The following is a 19972-nucleotide window of genomic DNA, read 5'->3' as shown; positions in this document are numbered from 1 at the left end:
AACAAAGAACTATATGAATGCAAAGACCAAGAACAATACATTGCTCCACATTACAATATTGAACAATTGGATGCTGTTTGTAGCATTTTATCACCTCCATCAATAATTAAAAATTAAGGTACTAGAAGCTACCACAAGTATGTTCCTGTGTCAGAAGGCATTGTAAGATATTACTTTAGTTCAGACTTCAAGGACTATGAAGACCATCCTGTGTTAAGTCAAGTATTGTACCACTTTCACTTAAGGAAAAAGACTCTACTGGTTGTGTGCATGACAATCAGTGGTGGAGAGAAGTGGTAGATATTAACTTCAAAAACGACGACGTGCAGGGTCATTTTTTCCACCCAGCTGGACCACATACTTCATTTCAAAAGTCTCAACAAGACAAAATGTGGTACCATTCTGCAAAGTGCTGAGAAAATTGACATCACTAGAACTACAGTGACTGTTCATTCTCATACAACTTCAAGAGAATTATTAGAAGAGATATCACAGCTGTTTGTTAACCACACTGAATAATAAACTTTTATTGCTACAAAAACAGCCTATTTCATTGAAGAATAATTCAAACTTTGCTACAATTTATCTTTTCTTCGACAGTATTTACAAAAATAAACCAATATAAAAATAAAAATGAATTCTTGAAAAAAGATGCAGGCAATTTTGAATCAAAATTGTATTAGGTTACTGGTTTGGATAAGTTATCATTAAATTACAACCTATCAATAATAATTTTAAAAATATATATTAATAATATTAACATATTAATATAATACATATAATTATTAATACTAACACATTAATAATATTAACATACACTTTAAAAATATTGAAAATGTCAACTTCCAACAACATAGGGGCCAAATATAAAAAATAATGTGAAGTGCAAAGAAGACAAAAAACTCCCTTGGAGCACTTATTTAGTTAGTCAAAATGGTACTGCTTTTAACAGGTTTTTCACGATTTTTGAGAGGTTATAACTTTTTTATTAGTACAGAAGACAAGAAACCTTTTTATTTCACATAAACATCTACAAAGAAACTGTAAGTTGTGGAAATTTGGGATTTTTATCACCTGTGTTATCACCATCAGTGTTATTTGAAGCCAAAATTTAAACTTAAAAAAAAAAAAATACTTTTCAAAAATTCATAAAAGTTTAGGTTTAAGTATATTACCACTAATATTATTTATGGTAAAACTACTAACATATACCTACATATAAAAACAAATTCAAACTGTGCATGCCATCTCTGCTTCTTGAAAAAAATTACCAAAAATGAAATTTCACTGTTTTTCATGTTCAACTTTATTAAGAATTTTCTCATAGAAAGAAGAGAAATAGGTAAATAAACAACAGTACCACTCTTTTACCTTGATAAAATATGAATAAATTGCTTTTTGTTTTATCCTTCCAGGATCAATAGTTTTTTTGTTAGTCAAGCACCACCCATGGGTCACTTCAAATGGATTGACCCTCATTCAATACCATAAAAGATCTTTTAACACAAATATGTTCAATACAAATAAATAAAAATATTTATTATATTGAAAATATTATCGCTTATCAATTTATATAACATTATCTACATATTGAAAATATACTGAAAATATTATAAATTATCAATTGTGGATTGTATATATGATTTTTGTGGCCTTTTAGTTACAAGTAAACAAAAAAATATATATATATATTTATACAGCCTATGACACTCCTGGTAATGTAAGGATTCCAACATGGGGTCATACATTGAAATGGGTTCAGTCATTGAATTGCTATGGTGGAACAAACATATATACATACAACCTAAATTCATTACACTCCTTTTTGGGCAGTCGTGTAATAACAGCTTATGGGTTAGAAAATGGATGGCTAATCTGGGTTTGATTCCCAGTAGACCACTGTTGGGAATCATCTTTTTTTTTAAATTTGCGAGTTCCACCATCAGTGGAGGAATATTAAGTTATTTTAGTGACTTTATTGTTTAACAGAATGTATTTTGAGCATTAAAAATTTGAATTTCCAAAAAGTTTTATTTTTTTTATTTTGGGGCCTCCCATACTCAAGGCAAATTCAGGTAAAAATAATTTTTAAGAAAATAATTCCTAAATAGTGATAATAAATGTAAAAATAAACTTTTTAAAATTGTTTAGTAAATATAAAGATATAGCCATAATTCTAAATTAACAAATTTGTAATTTTCTGTAAAGGAGATGAAAAAGTTTTGGCTAATCTTTTTTCACGAAATACTAAAGAATTAAGTTTTTCAAAAATGGCACAGTTGGTAAAATATAATTATTATATCTAATATTAAAAAACAGCTTACCAGTATATTACTTGATTTCCTCAAACGTTTTCGGCTATTCTGCCACCTTCAGGAGGAATTTATAATTAAAATATATAAAATTCATATGATAAAACTAAACACATAACAACTGATCATCATAAGATAAATTTTTTAAATGTTGAAGTCTTAAATTAAACTAAAATAATTACATCCATTTAGTAAGAATATCACAATTGTTATCTACTACAACAGTATCACAACTACAAAAACTACTACAAAATTAGGTGTACATATCTACAACATTAGTATCACAATTGATAACAATTGTGATACTCTTACAAAAACGGACATAATTATTTTAATTTAACTTATGACTTTAACACTTACAAAATTATTTTATGACAATCATTTGTTATGTATTTAATTCTATATTATTTTTATTTTTAATTATAAATTCCTCCTGAAAATGGCAGAATACCTGAAAATTTTTGAGGAAATTAAATAATATATTGTGGTAAGCTGTTTTTTAATATTATGTATAATAAATACTCAAGGGTAAAGACTATCAAAATATTAAGATTTTTACATTTAAAATGTAACTTTCAAGATGGATTTAAATTTAAAATAAGTCAAGTCATGTTGTCTGTTGTCGACCTTAAATTATAGGTAACTGAAGAACAACACAACCACTCTTCTTCAAACTTTTGCATGCACAACTTCAGATATCCTACTACAGCATATCTAAATTTCAATGAAATTAATCTAGTAGTTTGAAGATTTTTGAAGCACAGTTTTATACATAGGCCTATAAATATACACATCATATATGTGTATAAATATATAAGGAAATCCAATTTAAGTGAATGATACTTTTATACAACTCATATCTCAAAAGAAGAAGAGCTCAGCTAATAGGACACATTCTTAGGCACCAGGTATGGTTAAGAGGGTGATAGAAGGACAGATGGAAGAGAGAAATTGTAGAGGAAGGCTGGCGTTCATAGAATAGATAATAGATGATATAGACAGTGAACCTGATAAGAAAGAAACTCTGATAAGCAAGAATGAAGAGCTGCTGCCAACAGTCTAAGAGCTGTTAACCAAAGAAGAATGAATATCTAAAAATTCAATTTCACCCCCCACAATTCTATCACGTGACTGACTTTACATCAAAAAGTCTGTAAAAAAGACACAATTTTTAATTTTTTTTTTTTTTTTTGACTGACCTATATATTTTTCTGTTATAGCAGCATATATTGCTAAAGCTTGGAAAGTAAAAAAAAAATTAAACAGCTTAACCTTCTAGCAGTGTATTCAAACTCATCATATCTCCTCATTTGAGAAGAGATCATTGTGTACAGATCTAAACTTTAGACTGTACTTTGCCAAATTAAAAAAGCAATTGAAATCTTTTATTCAAAAGAAAACTTTTATTAAGATGTCCATATAGTGTGGCAGAATAATTTAAAAGATTAATAATATTTATTAATTATGTCTTACATCAAACAGATTTAAAATTGATGATGATACACATTAATTAAAATAATAAATAATGAATTTTAAAAAACTTTCAATAAGTTATCTTTCTTAAAACTCTATTGCTCCTATATGAGATAATTTTTTTCATAAAATTATTTTGACAACATTATAAACCAACTTAATTTCTAATTTTGCCAGTAAATTTATACTTCACTCAGCTTTTTTGATCAAAATGATTCTATATTTTAGTGCTACACATCTATCAAAAGTAGCATTTAAGATTGAAACTAAACCAAATTTATTATTAAAATGTCCAAGTAGTGTAGCTATTTTAAAAGATAAATAATCTTTATCAGTTACGTTTTATATAAAATTGATTTTAAATTGAATTCAGTAGATGTATTTAAAATGAAAGTTTGATTTAGAACAAATGTCAGGTCAGATTTCAGTAAAGTTTTTACTGAAAAACACAAAGCAGTTATATATTTTTTAAATAGATTTCTTGGATAAAATAAATCAAATATTTAATTAATACCAAAATTAATATTTTTTAATTAGTGATAATTTAAATAATAATCATACACACATCTTTATTTTCCAAAAGAAAAACTAATACCATAAAACAACTTTACTTTCTTTCAAAATAATATTATAATTTTATTATAATAAAACACTTAACTCCATACCTAGACATAACCACCTGGTCATCTGTCAAGTTAAAAAAAAAATAAAACTAGTGTATAAAATAATGAAATTAAATTTAAAAAAACAAATTTAAAATAATAACAGCTATTCATATAATTTAGTTTTAATAATTAAATTAACAAATCTCTGTTATCTCATTACTTAACTTATATAACCCATTACACAGTTGTCCTCCATTATTCTTTGCTCAATTTATTTTGTAAAAAAATTCTTTAAATGGCATAAATGACCATTTATTTTGTACGTACTTCTGGTAAAAAAGGAACCTATAATGCAATATTCTTTTTTAATTTGATCTTATTTGAGGTTTATGCCTAAATTAAGTCATTACAAGATGCAAGTAGGCCTTCAAAAAATTACACCTGTTTTGTTCTTATTGTAAGCAAAATGTTACTAGCATCTGTATATGCTAATATAAAGCTATTTTATCTTAATACACAAAAAAACAAAATGTAATTTTATAAAATATGAAATCACAAATATATTACAAATATTCTTCTTATTTTTTAATAAATTTTTGAAGCTCTTTTCTAAGTGACTAAAAATTTATATGGTATACATATTATGGTACATAGTAAGTGCAGTTATCATGAATGGTCCTTGGTACATATACCAAGGCCACAGATTTGATGTCCAATTTTGATTGAAATACATTATTTAATGCCTAAGTCCACCAGCAAAGTAAAAAAAAAATATTTTTTAAACCCAGTTGTGCCCTATAAAGGGTTAATTTTATGCACTGCATTTTACATATGTATCCAAAGAAAAACATTCAAACACACTCCAAGAAAGTAATTATATATATAGTAATTATAATTGTACTATTTATTAAAAAAAGTTAATATTTATTAAATACTTCATATTTGGGTAGATGACACAAAAATAAATTTGAAAATTTGCCATTTCAATCAATTTTCCCTTTGAAACAATCATAAACATACAATGAATCAGTGGCGGCTCATGGCTAAAATTAATAGGGGTGCTGCTCCAGAAATTTTTTCTGGGACTTTTCAAGGCCATGGTTAAAGTTTTCTGTAAAACAGAACTGAAAAAAAATAAATAAAATAGAATAGCTGGAAGCAGGTTAATAATCTAATTGCACACTTGTAATCTAATTGTACAAAATGCCCGCTTGAAAACACTATAGTTCAATGGTGCTTAATTTAAATTTCTATGTTCTCTGTAGAAACAAATTCATAATTACTTTTTACTAATTAATTTTGGGTGGCTTTGGCAATCAAAAAGCTCTTGCTTTCCACTATCTTCTGATCACTAATGAAAAAACAACTAAACCAGTTTCATATTCCTTCCATACACAAAACTAGAAAAGGGAACAAACAAGGATCCATTCACCCACAAAGTAAAAAATAAAACTAGCTTCCACCAGCACTGCAGGAACAACAGTGCTCTCTCTCTCCATGCAGCTTCCTATGGGCACAACAGCCAAACACCACGCCACTGTAACTGTGAAGCACAGAGTTCCATACAAAGAGTTTTGTATCTTTTATATAAACTAGGGGATGGCTACTAACATTAAGCTTGAGGTTTATATATTGTACAAGTTAAAAGAAATAACTAAGGAAAAAAGGACTCATTATAGTAAATGTTATCAATAATATCCAGTGGAAATATGGGTGCTGCAGTTCCACAGTGCCTAAACCGCTACTGCCACGAATATCATCCTATTTAAAATTTCGATGCAACCTACTGAAAATCATTCACATGAATTTTTATTATTAAATGAAATTAAAAAAATTGAGAAAACATTATAAAACAATTAATTAATAATGCTACTTACAAAATCCATAAACTTAGTCTTCTAAAAATATCTGCCCGATTCGGACGGAGCACAACGTTTAGTACAGGCATATTTAAACAGAATTCTTCATCACGATTTTATAGTATTCAAAATTTCACTGAGTAAACTAAACGGGAAAGATATGAAATAACTCATATATAATACACTGCGTACACAAATAAATACTACTCTGACGTGAACTCTGTCACTTCTATCAAGATTTATACAACTTCAATAATAGCGACTTCTACAAAGGGTACCGCTTTTGATCGTATCGCTAATCCTGTAGTCATGAGTTTAAACTTAAGTAGGTAAGAATTTAAGTCACGGCAGATGCTACGGTCGTATAACCTATTAAGATCTACGCCTTTACTTTAATATGTAGATACAAAAATTTGCAGCCACTTCATCACAGATTACTGGCCACTATCAAGTTTTCTAACACACTCGAGTACTCACGGAAGTAAAAATTATTGTACATATGAAAAATATAAGATTACGTTCACCGTCATGGGCAACAAAATGATGAAAAATATGTAATTAAATATAACATCAACACAAACTATAATTTGGATATAGAATTCGATTGTTACAAACAACGAAGTCGTAACGTTTCATAAGAACTGACGCTCCATTCACTGAACATACATAACTTTTGTATCTTAAAATTACTGTTCAATATAAGTATGCAAACGCTATCTACGTAAGATTTACAAAACTGTTATTAAAATAAAGAAGTATGACTAAAACAAGGAAGATTGTCCAGGAAACAAATTTAATTTTAAAAGTACATACGTGTATGAAATTTGAAAACTGAAAGTGGTATCTTTCAATTACATATTTTATCAGTTAATTAATTATTTATTATGTTTCAGTGCAAACATTTATACGTTCCACACAGTGAGCATACGTAACAGTATTGTATCTTTAAAACAACTGCTTCAATATCAGTATGCAAACGCTATCTATGTAAGATTAACAAAACTGTTTCTAAAATAAGGAAGTATGACTAAAGCAAGTAAGATTGTCCAGGAAACAAATTTAATATTAAAAATACATATATGTATGACATTTGAAAACCGAAAAGTGGTATCTTTCAATTGCATATTTTTTCAGTTAATAATTTATTATGTTTCAGTGCAAATATTTATACGTCCCACACAGTGAGCATACGTAACAGTATTGTATCTTTAAAACAACTGCTTCAATATCGGTATGCAAACGCTATCTATGTAAGATTAACAAAACTGTTCCTAAAATAAGGAAGTATGTCTAAAGTAAGTAAGATTGTCCAGGAAACAAATTTAATATTAAAAATACATATATGTATGAAATTTGAAAACCGAAAAGTGGAATCTTTCAATTGGAATTTAGAGATGATTATGGAATAGATCTTTAAGCAGAGTATTGGAAGAGGTCCGAGTTAAAACGATAAGGTAGAAAATATAGAAGACTGAGAGGGTGTTAAAAAGGAAATTCTTAAATCAGCAGAAGCAAACTTAGGTGGTACAAAAAAAAGAACTTAGATATCATAAGATATATTACAACTGATGGATGAACGTGGAAAGTACAAGAATGCTAGTGATGAAGACAGTAAAAGGAACCATCAACAATTAAGAAATACAATAAACAGGAAGTGCTAAAGAAAAGATATGGAAGGACAATTAATGTTTTGATTACTAAAAAATTTTATTAGAAATCTATGTTAAATGTTTAAATATACTTAAAAAAGAATTTAGTTTTCTATGGTTTAAAAAAAAAAAATTAAACCTTAGTTGTAACATAAGTTGGCTTATTATGAGTGATTTGAATCTACTTCATATTATTTTAATATTCATAATCTTAATAATACTTATTCTGGAAATTGCAACTGAAATTCTCTTAAGTTAGGATTTGGATAAAGGCACGTTTTAGCTTTCTTTGGAAGTTTTCTGAAGGATGTTGATATTATGTTAAGCTGAAAAGTTTTACAGAGATAAATAATTTTGTGTTTAATAGAAACGTTATTAATGATGCAGTAGGGTTCTAAATTGCAACATTCATTTTTAAATTGCAATTAATGAATAAATAAACATCGCAGACAACTTTATAAGAAAAAAGCAGCTATTTTGACCATTTATAGCTGTTTCATTAACATTACATATTTAATGTTTATCAAATTGCAAGGCCAGTTTGATCATGAAAACAAAGATGTTTTTTTAAAGTTTGGAGGAAAACTGAAATTGACAAAAATATAGAAACAGAAACGTCTGTTAAAATTATTATAAATTTTTTCCATTGATTTTATTTACTGTGATTCAGTAATTAATTAACTAACAACATGCCTCAATTTATATATAAGATATAAAAAACACTGTACATGATGGAACAAAAATAAAATCACTCACTGTTGTACGTATTACAATAATCATGTCTACCATTTCATTATATTATAGAATAACCAAATCAAATTGATCCAAACATCTGTAAGTGTGTCAGTTACCTTAGATGTAGATTCTCACTATACTACTGTATTAAGATGATATAACTACTTTGTATAGTACATTTAAAATATATCTGACCAATACTTGTTGATTATAAATGCGCAAAATGAACAACTAAATATATTCTTTAACATGATTTTCTGTATTACTTCGGATCAGGTTATCTGTTTAACAGCCTTGATTTCTTATACTGGTAATAAAATTGTTTTATTAAAAATGAAAAGGGATTTTAAATTTGCAATTAACTACATTTAAATTTAGGTTTTATTTGTTCGAGCAAAACTTGTAGTAGAAGCGATTTTCTTTGCCTAGATTAAATGTTTATAAATATTGTTTTATTTAAAAAAAAGTTTATTTCATCTTAATATAAAAATTGTTTTGTAACAAAACAATAAATAAATAAACAAGTAAATATCATGTGTATAAATTTCAATTTGTTCATTATTATAATATTTTTAAATAAAAATAAAATATTTTTCATTTGTTTTCATTTATTTATTAAAAACCTTTTTTATAATTACAATAACATTTTTTTTATCCCTACTAAGATACTTAAATGACAAATCATGTTTATTTTAGTTCAGTGGTAAGTCTCTTAGTGCCTCCTCAAAAAATCATTGTATGGTATTGATAAAATCATGTAGTCTGGTATTTAAAAAGATTAAATGTTATAATATTTCTTTACTTCATATTTACAAATGTACAGTCTCTACTAAAAAGAAGACATTTATAAAAAAAAAATATTATCTTCATCAAACCACTAGCAACAGTACAGATATTATCATGTAACCCAACATCAAAATACTTCAAGTTACAAGAAAGTATTTTATTATTCATTAATAAATCTATGAACCATTTAAAATAAAATTAAAAAATTTCATGACATAATATTCTATTCCTGGAATAACCTTTATAAGACTGCATAATGTATTGTTCAGAATTAAAGATTTATTTAATTATTTCAATTAAAAATTTTATGTTGGTCTTATTTATGTGAATTATTTCAAAAAGTCAATTCTTAGGTTGTTAATTGTAATTTTTGGCGGGTGACTGTATCTTGTCTGTAAAATGTAATTAGTACGTATACTGAAATTTAACTTATTTATTCTTGTGCTTTATAATTTTCAAAATAATATGATACAGTAAATGTTTTCCTGAAAATTTTGACAATACCCTATGATATTTGGTTTTGTGTCTTCTGTTAATAGATGAGTTAGTGATTTATTTAGCTATATAGCTATTAATTTCCAAATATAACTATTCAAGAATATTTAAAATAAATAATGAATTTTCATTTCTTAATTTCTTTAATAACATATAACAAAGAAATATTTAAATAATGCTATTAAACTATATTTAATTTTTTGTTTTATAATTTCTAATATGTAATTTATTTTGTTTGTAGAAATTCTCATATATTGAAAAGATTTTAGTTTCGGTTTAAAATCATTATATTGCCGCATTTCATTCTGTTTTGATTAAATACAAGCCAATCAGGGCTCACTTCGCTCGCCCAACCGTCTAGACAGGAGACTCCGCCCCCTGGACCCTCGATGCCTTTATATCCTCATGTTTGTAAGAATGTTAAGTATTTCACAGATATTCATTAAAGAAAATAGATATTAATTTTATTTAATTATATTTCTGTTGCCATAGTGACAGAAATATAATGAAATAAAATGGATTAGTACATCAACATATTATATCCGATATACATCGTTCGTATCAAGAAGCATGGAACTTCTATCCAAATTTATTTTATAAAATTTAAAAAAACTTATGTCTACAATAGTGTTTTTTGTCAAAATGTAAGAAAATAATAAGAATAGTAAATGTTAATGCATACAGTGTACTATTTACAGTACACAATTTATTTATTTATCTTTTTATTAATGCTTTTATTTACAGTCTCATCAACAGTTACAGTCATTAGCAACTAAAGTAACACTATCATGTAGTGTTACATAAAACAACAAAAATAAACAATAAATAAACAGAAACAATAACTAACTAATAAACATAGGCAAGAAAAAACAACAAATACATAAATCAGACAAAAACCACTAAATTGTATTCTTCATTCCACAGTAGGAGAGGAACTACAACAGATGTTTTATGCCTTCTTTCCGGTTTAGTAGAAATTGAAATTTCATATTTGAACTCAGGTCTAAGTTTTGTCGGATAGTTCCAAAGATTGGGCAATCAAAGACCAGTTGGTGCATGGAACATTTGACCTTGCAAGCCTCACACATCTTCTGAGGAGAGCCAAATAAATGAGCATGGGTAAGCCTGGTATTGATAATCAATATGGTATTGATGTCTAATCATTAGCCGAGTTAAGATGACTTTGTCTTTTCTGTTGCTTGGGTAAAAGGTTTCTCGAGCACATTCTCCCGGAAGTTATATAATGCCGTGGGAGGACTCAGCAGCCAGAACCTATTCCACTGAGCCCACAATTTTACACGGACTGATCTCATGAAGTCTCTCTCACATATCGATTGTACTCGGATGCCATTTATTGCAGCTCTCTTGGCATCCTCATCGGCCTGTTCATTCCCGAGGATGCCACAATGGCCAGGGGCCCATACCAGTTCCACAGTTTTATTTATCCTTGAAAGGATATCAGGAATAATCTGAACGACTTCCAAAATAATCTGGACGTTAGTTCAACAACTGTATAATAAATATAATTTATAATGCAGTTGTTAGTTAATACAATTAATAATCAGTTGTATAAATAGAATTTATTATACAGTTGTTAGTTTAATATTTTCCCGCTAGATTGCAGAAAATATTTTGAGCATTTTGGTGTTTTTATTTTTAAAATAGGCTTAAGGAGTGAGTAGATATAGACAATAGTTTTTAATAGAAATATAGTATTTAACGTTAACCATGTTGATAACAGGGAGTTGGCTTGGGAACGCTGTCTTCTTCATTTAGTGTTGTGTGTATTCGTGAGGTTGTGTTAGTTGCCGGGCAGCTGCTGCTCCTTACTCTGCTGCTATTGGCGAAGAGTGGATCACGTGTGTGCCAGGCGATTGCGTGAAGTGGATTCTCTCCCTCTCCCTGTGCTCCCTTAGTCTTTCTTTCCCACAATTCATTGTAAAAAAAAATAAATTCCTTTCTTTTATTAATAACTTTGACTAATAATTACATAAATAATTAATTTAAATATTAATAAGAATTGTTAATCTTTGATTTAAATTTACTAATAAATATTTATTATACAGTTGTTAGTTCATTTTTTTCTGCTAGATGGTAGCGCTCAACAACGGCTGCGCGCAGCCACCCGGCGAACCCGGTGTCTGCTCTGCACTAACAGCAGCTAAAACAAAACTGTGCGCATATACAACAAACAAGCCAAAGCACCATGTGTTTTTATTGGGCAGAAACGTCAAGTTTTTTTACATTTTCATCATCTTCAGTCTATATTACTTACACTGTTTTTATAAAAATTAAATTTTCTACAAATTCTATTTGTTTACTGATAATTTAACAAAAGTATTGTATATAACATTGTAATTTTTGTGTTTTGTAATAGTTTCTTATAAATTACTTGGGATACAGTTTTGGGACCTATTTTATTCAATTAGTTAAGACAATTTACCCATTAATTTCAATCCCATTTTACCCTTGGACTAAAAATCAGGATGAAACAATTTTGTAGAGCTATAACTGGAAATGAAATATTTCTATATTTAATATAATTTAGCCTAATGATACATCTAATTTTGTTTCTTAACTAAAATAAAATTGTTGATATTTAAAACGCTAATGGTATTTTCACAAAACAAAACCTCTTAAAATAAAACATTTAAACTTTAAAATTCAAAAAAATCACCAACAATGAAATCATTTATAAATTTATATATCTTTTTCCTTTTTGTTGTTCAGTTGTAACATCAAATTGCAATATGAGTATGAGACTTGTAGTACCTAAAAATAAAATTAAAAACAGTGTTATTATTAAAATTATTTAATTAGCTTAGAACTGTTTTTTTATATTATGGATTTTTCTCTTCTTAGACTCTTAAATTTCAGGTCTTACTACTTTTAGTGAACTTGAACCTCTTTAAAATAAAATTAAATTGAGTAAAAATCCTCTCTTAAAGTCAGTAATTTGCCACCCCTGTTTTTTGAATTTGTTCTATAACTATAATTATTAATTGTTGATTTAGCAATTAGATCAAAATTTTATACTGGACGTTTAAAATAATTTCAAAAGAATTTGAGAATATTTTTGCAAATTACGAGAGAAAACAAAAATTAAGTACTTTGAGAAATGCAATAATACGCACAAGGGTTTTGAACGAAATATTATTATAATTAATATGTTCTCTCTCTCTCTCTCTCTTTATATATATATATATATATTGTAAGCTTATATACTACACCAAATTTAAACTTTTTTTAAAGAATTTGTTTAAAAAAATGAATTTACCAATGTTGGGATTTGCGAAGCAATGTACTAAGACTATGCTGCTTGATATATGTTTATATCCTAAGATAACATAAAACCAGTTACAGTAACTCAATACATCAAAAAAATGGTACTAACAGCAATAAATAATTATACATTATTTATTCGATATGAAACAAACTATTTATATATACATATATAAAATAACAAATAATAAATTCATAAAAAGAACATATAAAACAAACTCTTTTGAAACTGATAAAAATTTTGAGCTTGTATGACAGGTTGACATCAATTATTAAAAACTAATTTAAGCAGTTTTTGTTCAAGTGCAACTGATTTTTATCTGTCAGTTACTTATAAACATAGTGCAAATGTTTTTACTCTTAGCAAGTCTACAGCTATTTAATTACGAGTTCCCATCTGTGATCTGCCATCAGTGATGAGGAAAATCTAGTATTTCCACAATAATTAGTATATAGTGTGATTTAAGGATAACTCTAATATGAAAGAGCAAAAGCGGATGAAAACCTAAAATGTTTCCTAGAAGATAGGAAACAGTAACACAACACTAGTTTGTTTAGACAGCAAAAAGGTAGAAAGAAAATAAAAAAAACAAATTAACAACTACTAATACTGCAATATAGAAAAACCATTTGGTTTGGGCCAGAAATTTTGAATCTTGGAAATATAATGAATGAAACAGGTAATATTCGATGATTAATCTCATTTTTCAGTTTTCAGAACATCTGTTGTTATACAAATTATTGAGCAAAAATATCTCCAGAAAAAAAAAATGGTTTTCACCAAAAATGGTTTTCTCTCCAGCCTAAAGTAGTTTGTACAATTATAGAACAAGCATATTGAAAAGCAAGACGATTATATTGAAAGATTATTTTATTTACTTTAATTCTAATTAAATAAATTTCAAATCTTTGTTTTGGATAGATATTTCATATGTTTACTAAATGTAACCCTCATGTAATAGTTTTCAAATGAATAGATCTAACTCTGCTATAAGTAGATCCAATTCTAATAGAGACTATTTTGTTAATATTTAAGTATTAGTTACCTTTAGTAAGAAATTTAAATCCAATACATATAAACCAGTCTCCATTTTCAACGATTTTTGTGTACCAATTAGTAACATTTTGATGCTGTGTTTAAACCATGATGGTTTATTTTGCCACGGATTTGAAGCTATTGCATTCCATAGATGTTCACTCTCAAATAAAAGAAAAAAAAAAAATTAAAACTTTTTTATACACAGTAAGTTTCACGTACACATATAAAATACTAAGTTAAGATATCTAGAATTATCTTACAGTGTTTATTAGATGTTGTCCCATAATGCATATCATTCCGTAACAACAAACTGCTGATAAATAAGCCATTACATATTTTCCTTTGCCAGAAATTTCATTGTTCTGAAAAAGAATTCATTTTAAAATGAAAATATGTGAAGAAATTCATAAAAGTAAATTTTATATAAATTACTTTTTAAAATTAATAGATATTAACAATGTGTAGAACCCTTAAGTTACTTTTCGACCATTAAAAGTGAAATTTATCAAATGGTCCTATCGCAAAATAATCTATTTTTTATTTGTATCGATTACCACAATCTTCCCAAACCGCCCAGGTGGGCTGAGCAAATTAAACAATCTAAATGGAAAAGTATGAATGTGATACATCATTTTTAAGGGCATTGAAAAACAAACATGTTGAATTAGAAATCTTCTGATTACAACAACCCTAACCAAAATGGTGGACATTTAATATTTTTCTCGGCTAGTTTCAAAATTGGTTTATAATACATCTCAAATAACTGCTAAAAAGGAAACACAAAAAAAATGAAGAAATTAAAATTACACCATATCAAACTCATCCATTTTTCAGTATGACAATTACATGGGGTGTATCACTTTTGAAACTACATAATAGTTAATATAGAAAATTATTAAATGGCTGTAATTTTAGTCTGGGTTGTCATAAAAACAAATTTTTATATCAAAATTGTATTTGTTCAATATCCTTTAAAATAATGGGTCTGAAGTTTACTCTTTCTGTTTAAAGTTTTACGTTGGTCTGCTCTGATTGCATGTGCTGTGTGATCTCATATCTGAAAATAGATCAATGTACAGAATCATTACAATAGAGCTGTAATCATTACAGCTGTAATAAACTACAGGTAAATTTGGTTCTGATAATGCTCTGAATATCTTTTGACCACTACCTCTCCATTATAGCCCTGAATTTGCAATTAGTTCTACTACCACATCTTCATTTACTTAAAAAGTGGTCCAACAATTAAGGACATTTGCAAGTTAAAATAACAGTGCCAGTAGATGAATTTCAGGCAATACATTTTTATAAATAGAATGTTAATAAGCTTTTTTATAGATATAAAAAATACTAAGAAAACAATGGTAGATTTAAAACAAAGTGGGCACAGGTATAAAAATGAAATAGATTTCTTACTCTTTTATTTTTTGATTTTTTTTAATGACCTACAATCTAGTTCTCGAAGTTGTAGATACATGTAAGAAATGTCAATCAAAGTTGAATTTTCTGAAAGTTATGATGTTTATTGTACTGCCAGTCTTAATAATTGTACTTTCAGAATATCCCCTACATATTTTCAATGATTACTATGCTGATATATAAAAATATATTAAACTGAATAAAGAAGGCAATGGGAAACCACTTCACTACCCATCACTATTGCCACTGCCATCAACACCACCAACCCAACTACTACCATCACCATTATTATTATTATTATTATTATAATTATTATTAGTATTATGATTACCTGAAGCATGGAATATAGAACAACACTGAGATGGAAGCACATCATTTGATTACATATCAACAACGAAAATTTCCATGAATTATTTACATCTTTCACTTTCCTGAAAAAAAAAAATATATATAAATAAAATTTTCCAATTAAAAATTACCCCAAGTAAAATATCTGTCTTTCATCCAGGAGGTATGGATATCAACCCCATTCAGGCTTGGTATTTTCATGCCAACCCGAATTATCTCGTCGTTCTCTCCACTGAGATACGTCATTAACAACTGTAATTTAGCGATTAGCTTTTAGTCACTCAAGAAATTTAATAAATAAACTTTAACTTATCTTATCATACGTATAAATTTTATATAGTAATCTACAAATTAATCTTAATTTTACAAATAATGTTGTTTAATAGACTTGCACAAATCTGTTTATTTATTCATGATGAAGCCAGGAAAGTGATAAACTTTAGCTACGAGGGCTACGCCCTCAATACACTATTACTTTAGAAAAAAATTAAATTAAACGTTAAAGTATGTAATTCTACAAGTAAACACTTATATAAAAAAATTATTCTATGTTTTTACTAAAATTTTGAGGTATAGTAATTATGTTGACTGCATCTCCTCATCCTTTTGACCAAAATTAAATTCCATCAATTCCCTTTACTTAGAAATTATCATACAACAAAATTTCATAAAATTCGATTGTCTGACGATAGCAATCATAACAACAGCTGACGAAAAAAGACCAGAAAAAATTAGTTCATTATGCCTGAAAATCTAACCAAAATGACATACTAATACAATAGAATCATCTAATTATTTAAAAAACCGACTTTGAGAGTACTCATAGAAATGACAAAAAAGTAAAAAGGATTTTTTTGTTCCCCTTACCTGTTATGGAGGTGTAATAAGACTAAAAATGATTAGAAAATGTAGTAAGCCGAAAAAGGGGTATACAATTATGTGAAAAAATTGACCTACTCTTTGTGCAAAGTGTTGAAATATGTGAACCAAAAGGTCCATATCTCCCTGCAACCTTAACTCCGATTGTGACCAGAAAAATTGAATGCCATTAGTGCCACACATGTAAAAAATCATCATCCCAATTTCTATTTGAATCCGCCCATCCAATCTGGAACATCGAGTAAAAATTAGATCAACATACATGTATTTTTCCAGAATATTTCAATAACAAATTTGTGTTTTTTTTTTTTTTTTGTTATAGGGCATCATAAGTTGTCAAAATCTCCAAAAACCCTAATATGCAAACTTTGACCCGATCAGCATACTTTCTTTCGTTAGTAGATCAATAGATTTCGTTAGTAACAAAATAAAACCGTATTGTTTTTTGAATCGTCTTAATAAAATGTTAAGCATTAAATAGTTGTTACAGATAAATATATTTTCGTATAATGTCATGGTTTAGGGTCCCTCGTAAGGTCTCAACGAATTTTAATATATAAAAATGGGTTGTTAGATCATAATGTGAATCGTGTAGATCTATATTTAGAAAATAGTAATTGTTTACATATCGTTGTGTTTATGTTTATGAATGTACAATCTTTGCTTAAAAAATATTAAAATATTCACCTTTATGATACCCACACATCAGAACTGTTTTCTTACTCAATTATCTAAAAAACAACTAAAAGATTTTCTTTAATAAAAACAACATTGTCTATCGATGAATTGTACGTAAAATTAAGTTAATTAAAAGACATGAATTTTCTATATCCTATTTAACATGAACAAATATTTTCTCAAAATTATTTTTAATAATGTCTTGTGATTTCAGAATTATTATTTTTTTTTTAGGTTAATTGGTTAATGTATTTACCTCAACATTTTTTTACGAGTTATATTTTAAATAATTAATATGACTAATCAAATTTGTTTTTTTATCTTTATATTGGATGTACCTATCAGAATAAAAGATTTATTTATGTCAGCTGTTACGTCAACTCATGTTATGAATGTCGTATTATCATCGAGACATTAGAACGTAAAATTACCTGTACTTAAAAAAAATAATAATAATAATCTTAACAGAAACTTTCCCATAAAGTAAAAAAAACTTCCGTTAGTATAAAATAAAAATTTAACACTTACTGTATTATTATGAGGTGATGACGATGTATACCTATTAAAAATGATTTCAATTTCAGATCACTTAATTGTGTTTCAGATAAATCACTATTAAAATACCTTTCATTTTTAATATTCAATTTATCGATTACATTTTCCATATTTTCAATGATATCGCTTAAATATTCCAATTCAAAACAAATATAAACTAAAGAACATGTTTCTAATAATAACCATATCAAAATGATTGTTGAAGATAGCGTATAAATTATTATTTGCATTATTAAATTTAAAGTAAATATTATTATATTGTTATTATAGTAAGTTGTAACCAATAAAAGGGATGGAAATGGTGTAGTTACATCATTTGAATCGATTTTATCAGCATTTATCACATTCAAAATATAAGTAAGTGTTGGTACAACGCACATAAATCCCCAGTACACTATCATACTTATCGATATGAACCTGTTAATAAAAAAATTAAAATCAAAAATTACCCTTTGATAAGGTTTATAAATTGACATTTTATTTATTATTTTTATTCACCTTGTTTCTTTTTTGATAATGATAAAAAATTGATTTTATATAACGTTTGAAAACCCATCAATGGGTTTCGAACATAAAAACATTCTAGATGAAAACCGAAACGCTACCGCTTCCTCAAGTAAGTTTGACAACGAACTAGTAGGAAAACCTTGATTTAAAATTGACTCGCTCATATCTCATGTCCCTAAAATTAATCTATTAACTGACTGATGAATTAATGACCACAAAAGCTTACAAGGAACTTTGTAAGGGGAAATATGAATATGGAAATTTTTATCTTATGAAAAATACCATGCCTGACCGGGTATTTAAACCGGAAACTCCTAATGAAGGGTCTAGAAACTATCACTCTGCCACGGAGATCGGGAAATATTACGTTTTTTTTCTGTAAAATAATGACTAATGTTTGTATAAAAGTAACCAAAAAAGTATACCAAAAATACCGTTAATTGCATCACAGTTACAGTTTTATTAAAGGATCATTTTACTTTTTCAGTTTCTTTTTTTTCACGTTATTCCTTCTAGGAAAATACTTCTGGGATTGTTGTAATCCGTCCTTTATCTCTTACAAAAAATGGGTGTACAAAAAAGTATATCGTAATTTTAAAGTTAATTAACATCTCTTAATTTTTACCGACAGTAATAAATCACAAATAAGTCAAACATCCAACCGAAAAAAAGTTCGTCCCGTACTTTAACTAACAAGTCGGAAATAATTGAAACGATGTTTTCTTTAATAATATGACTCAAATCAGGTAGATCGTGGGTAGTGGAAACGCATATAAAACATCCTTTATAAAATCCCAAAGGAAAAACATCAAGTGGATCAGATACGGTTATATTCGAGCCTCCGCAAACAAGCTCATTATCGGTTCCTTGTCGAACGATCCAGCGATCTTAGAAAACATCATTCAACCGATCTTGTACAGAGTTATACCGGTAAGGAAGCGTACAAAATAAAATCTTATTGCCAAGTAAAATCTCCGGACCATCTTGTAGTCAAGGAAAGAATCCTATACGCAGTATATTCAAATTAGCAACTCCTGTTATTCTTCAGCAAAAAAAAAAACGACCCGAAATATTGTTGTCCGATATGTATAGAATACAATTAATTTTGGGATTCATTTAATTTTCTTTCGGATTTCAATAGTGATGGTGGAGGATATTTTCATGTTGATTATTGGATCTCAGATATGCACATTACACGTGTTGATAATAAAGCACAATTACTATCAAGAAAATCGTTATCTTCACGCTCTAACAATTCGATCGCGAAATCGTTACGCACAACGCAGTCGGTGGGCTTCACAGTATAAAAGAGCGGTAAAGCGTTTCCTTAAAATATTTCACACTGACATGG

At 27.7% G+C, this 19972-nt stretch overlaps 1 protein-coding gene and 1 long non-coding RNA gene across 3 annotated transcripts in view; both read right to left on the bottom strand.

Annotated features, from left to right (window-relative positions):
* LOC142333259 (uncharacterized) overlaps positions 1–6938 on the bottom strand; it is a 51518-nt gene extending 44580 nt beyond the window's left edge. Inside the window, exon 1 of one of the 2 annotated variants that reach the window (XR_012758571.1) lies at positions 6268–6938. This is a non-coding gene — a long non-coding RNA (uncharacterized LOC142333259). The remainder of the gene's footprint in view (positions 1–6267) is intronic. The other variant, XR_012758570.1, reaches the window with a different exon arrangement.
* A 5079-nt stretch (positions 6939–12017) lies between these two features.
* LOC142332750 (uncharacterized) lies at positions 12018–18224 on the bottom strand. The gene is made up of 5 exons (XM_075379363.1): positions 18088–18224; positions 15986–16085; positions 14496–14597; positions 14243–14395; positions 12018–12686 (listed from the first exon to the last, which is right to left on the bottom strand). The coding sequence occupies exons 1-5, from the start codon at positions 18222–18224 to the stop codon at positions 12615–12617; spliced, it is 564 nt and encodes a 187-aa protein (XP_075235478.1). The 3' UTR covers positions 12018–12614.
* Between the last annotated feature and the right edge of the window lie 1748 nt (positions 18225–19972).

The sequence above is a fragment of the Lycorma delicatula genome, chromosome 12, assembly GCF_047948215.1.
Source record: "Lycorma delicatula isolate Av1 chromosome 12, ASM4794821v1, whole genome shotgun sequence".
In the NCBI taxonomy this organism is placed as follows: Eukaryota; Metazoa; Arthropoda; class Insecta; order Hemiptera; family Fulgoridae; genus Lycorma; species Lycorma delicatula.
This window is presented reverse-complemented; position numbering and strand designations above follow the sequence as displayed.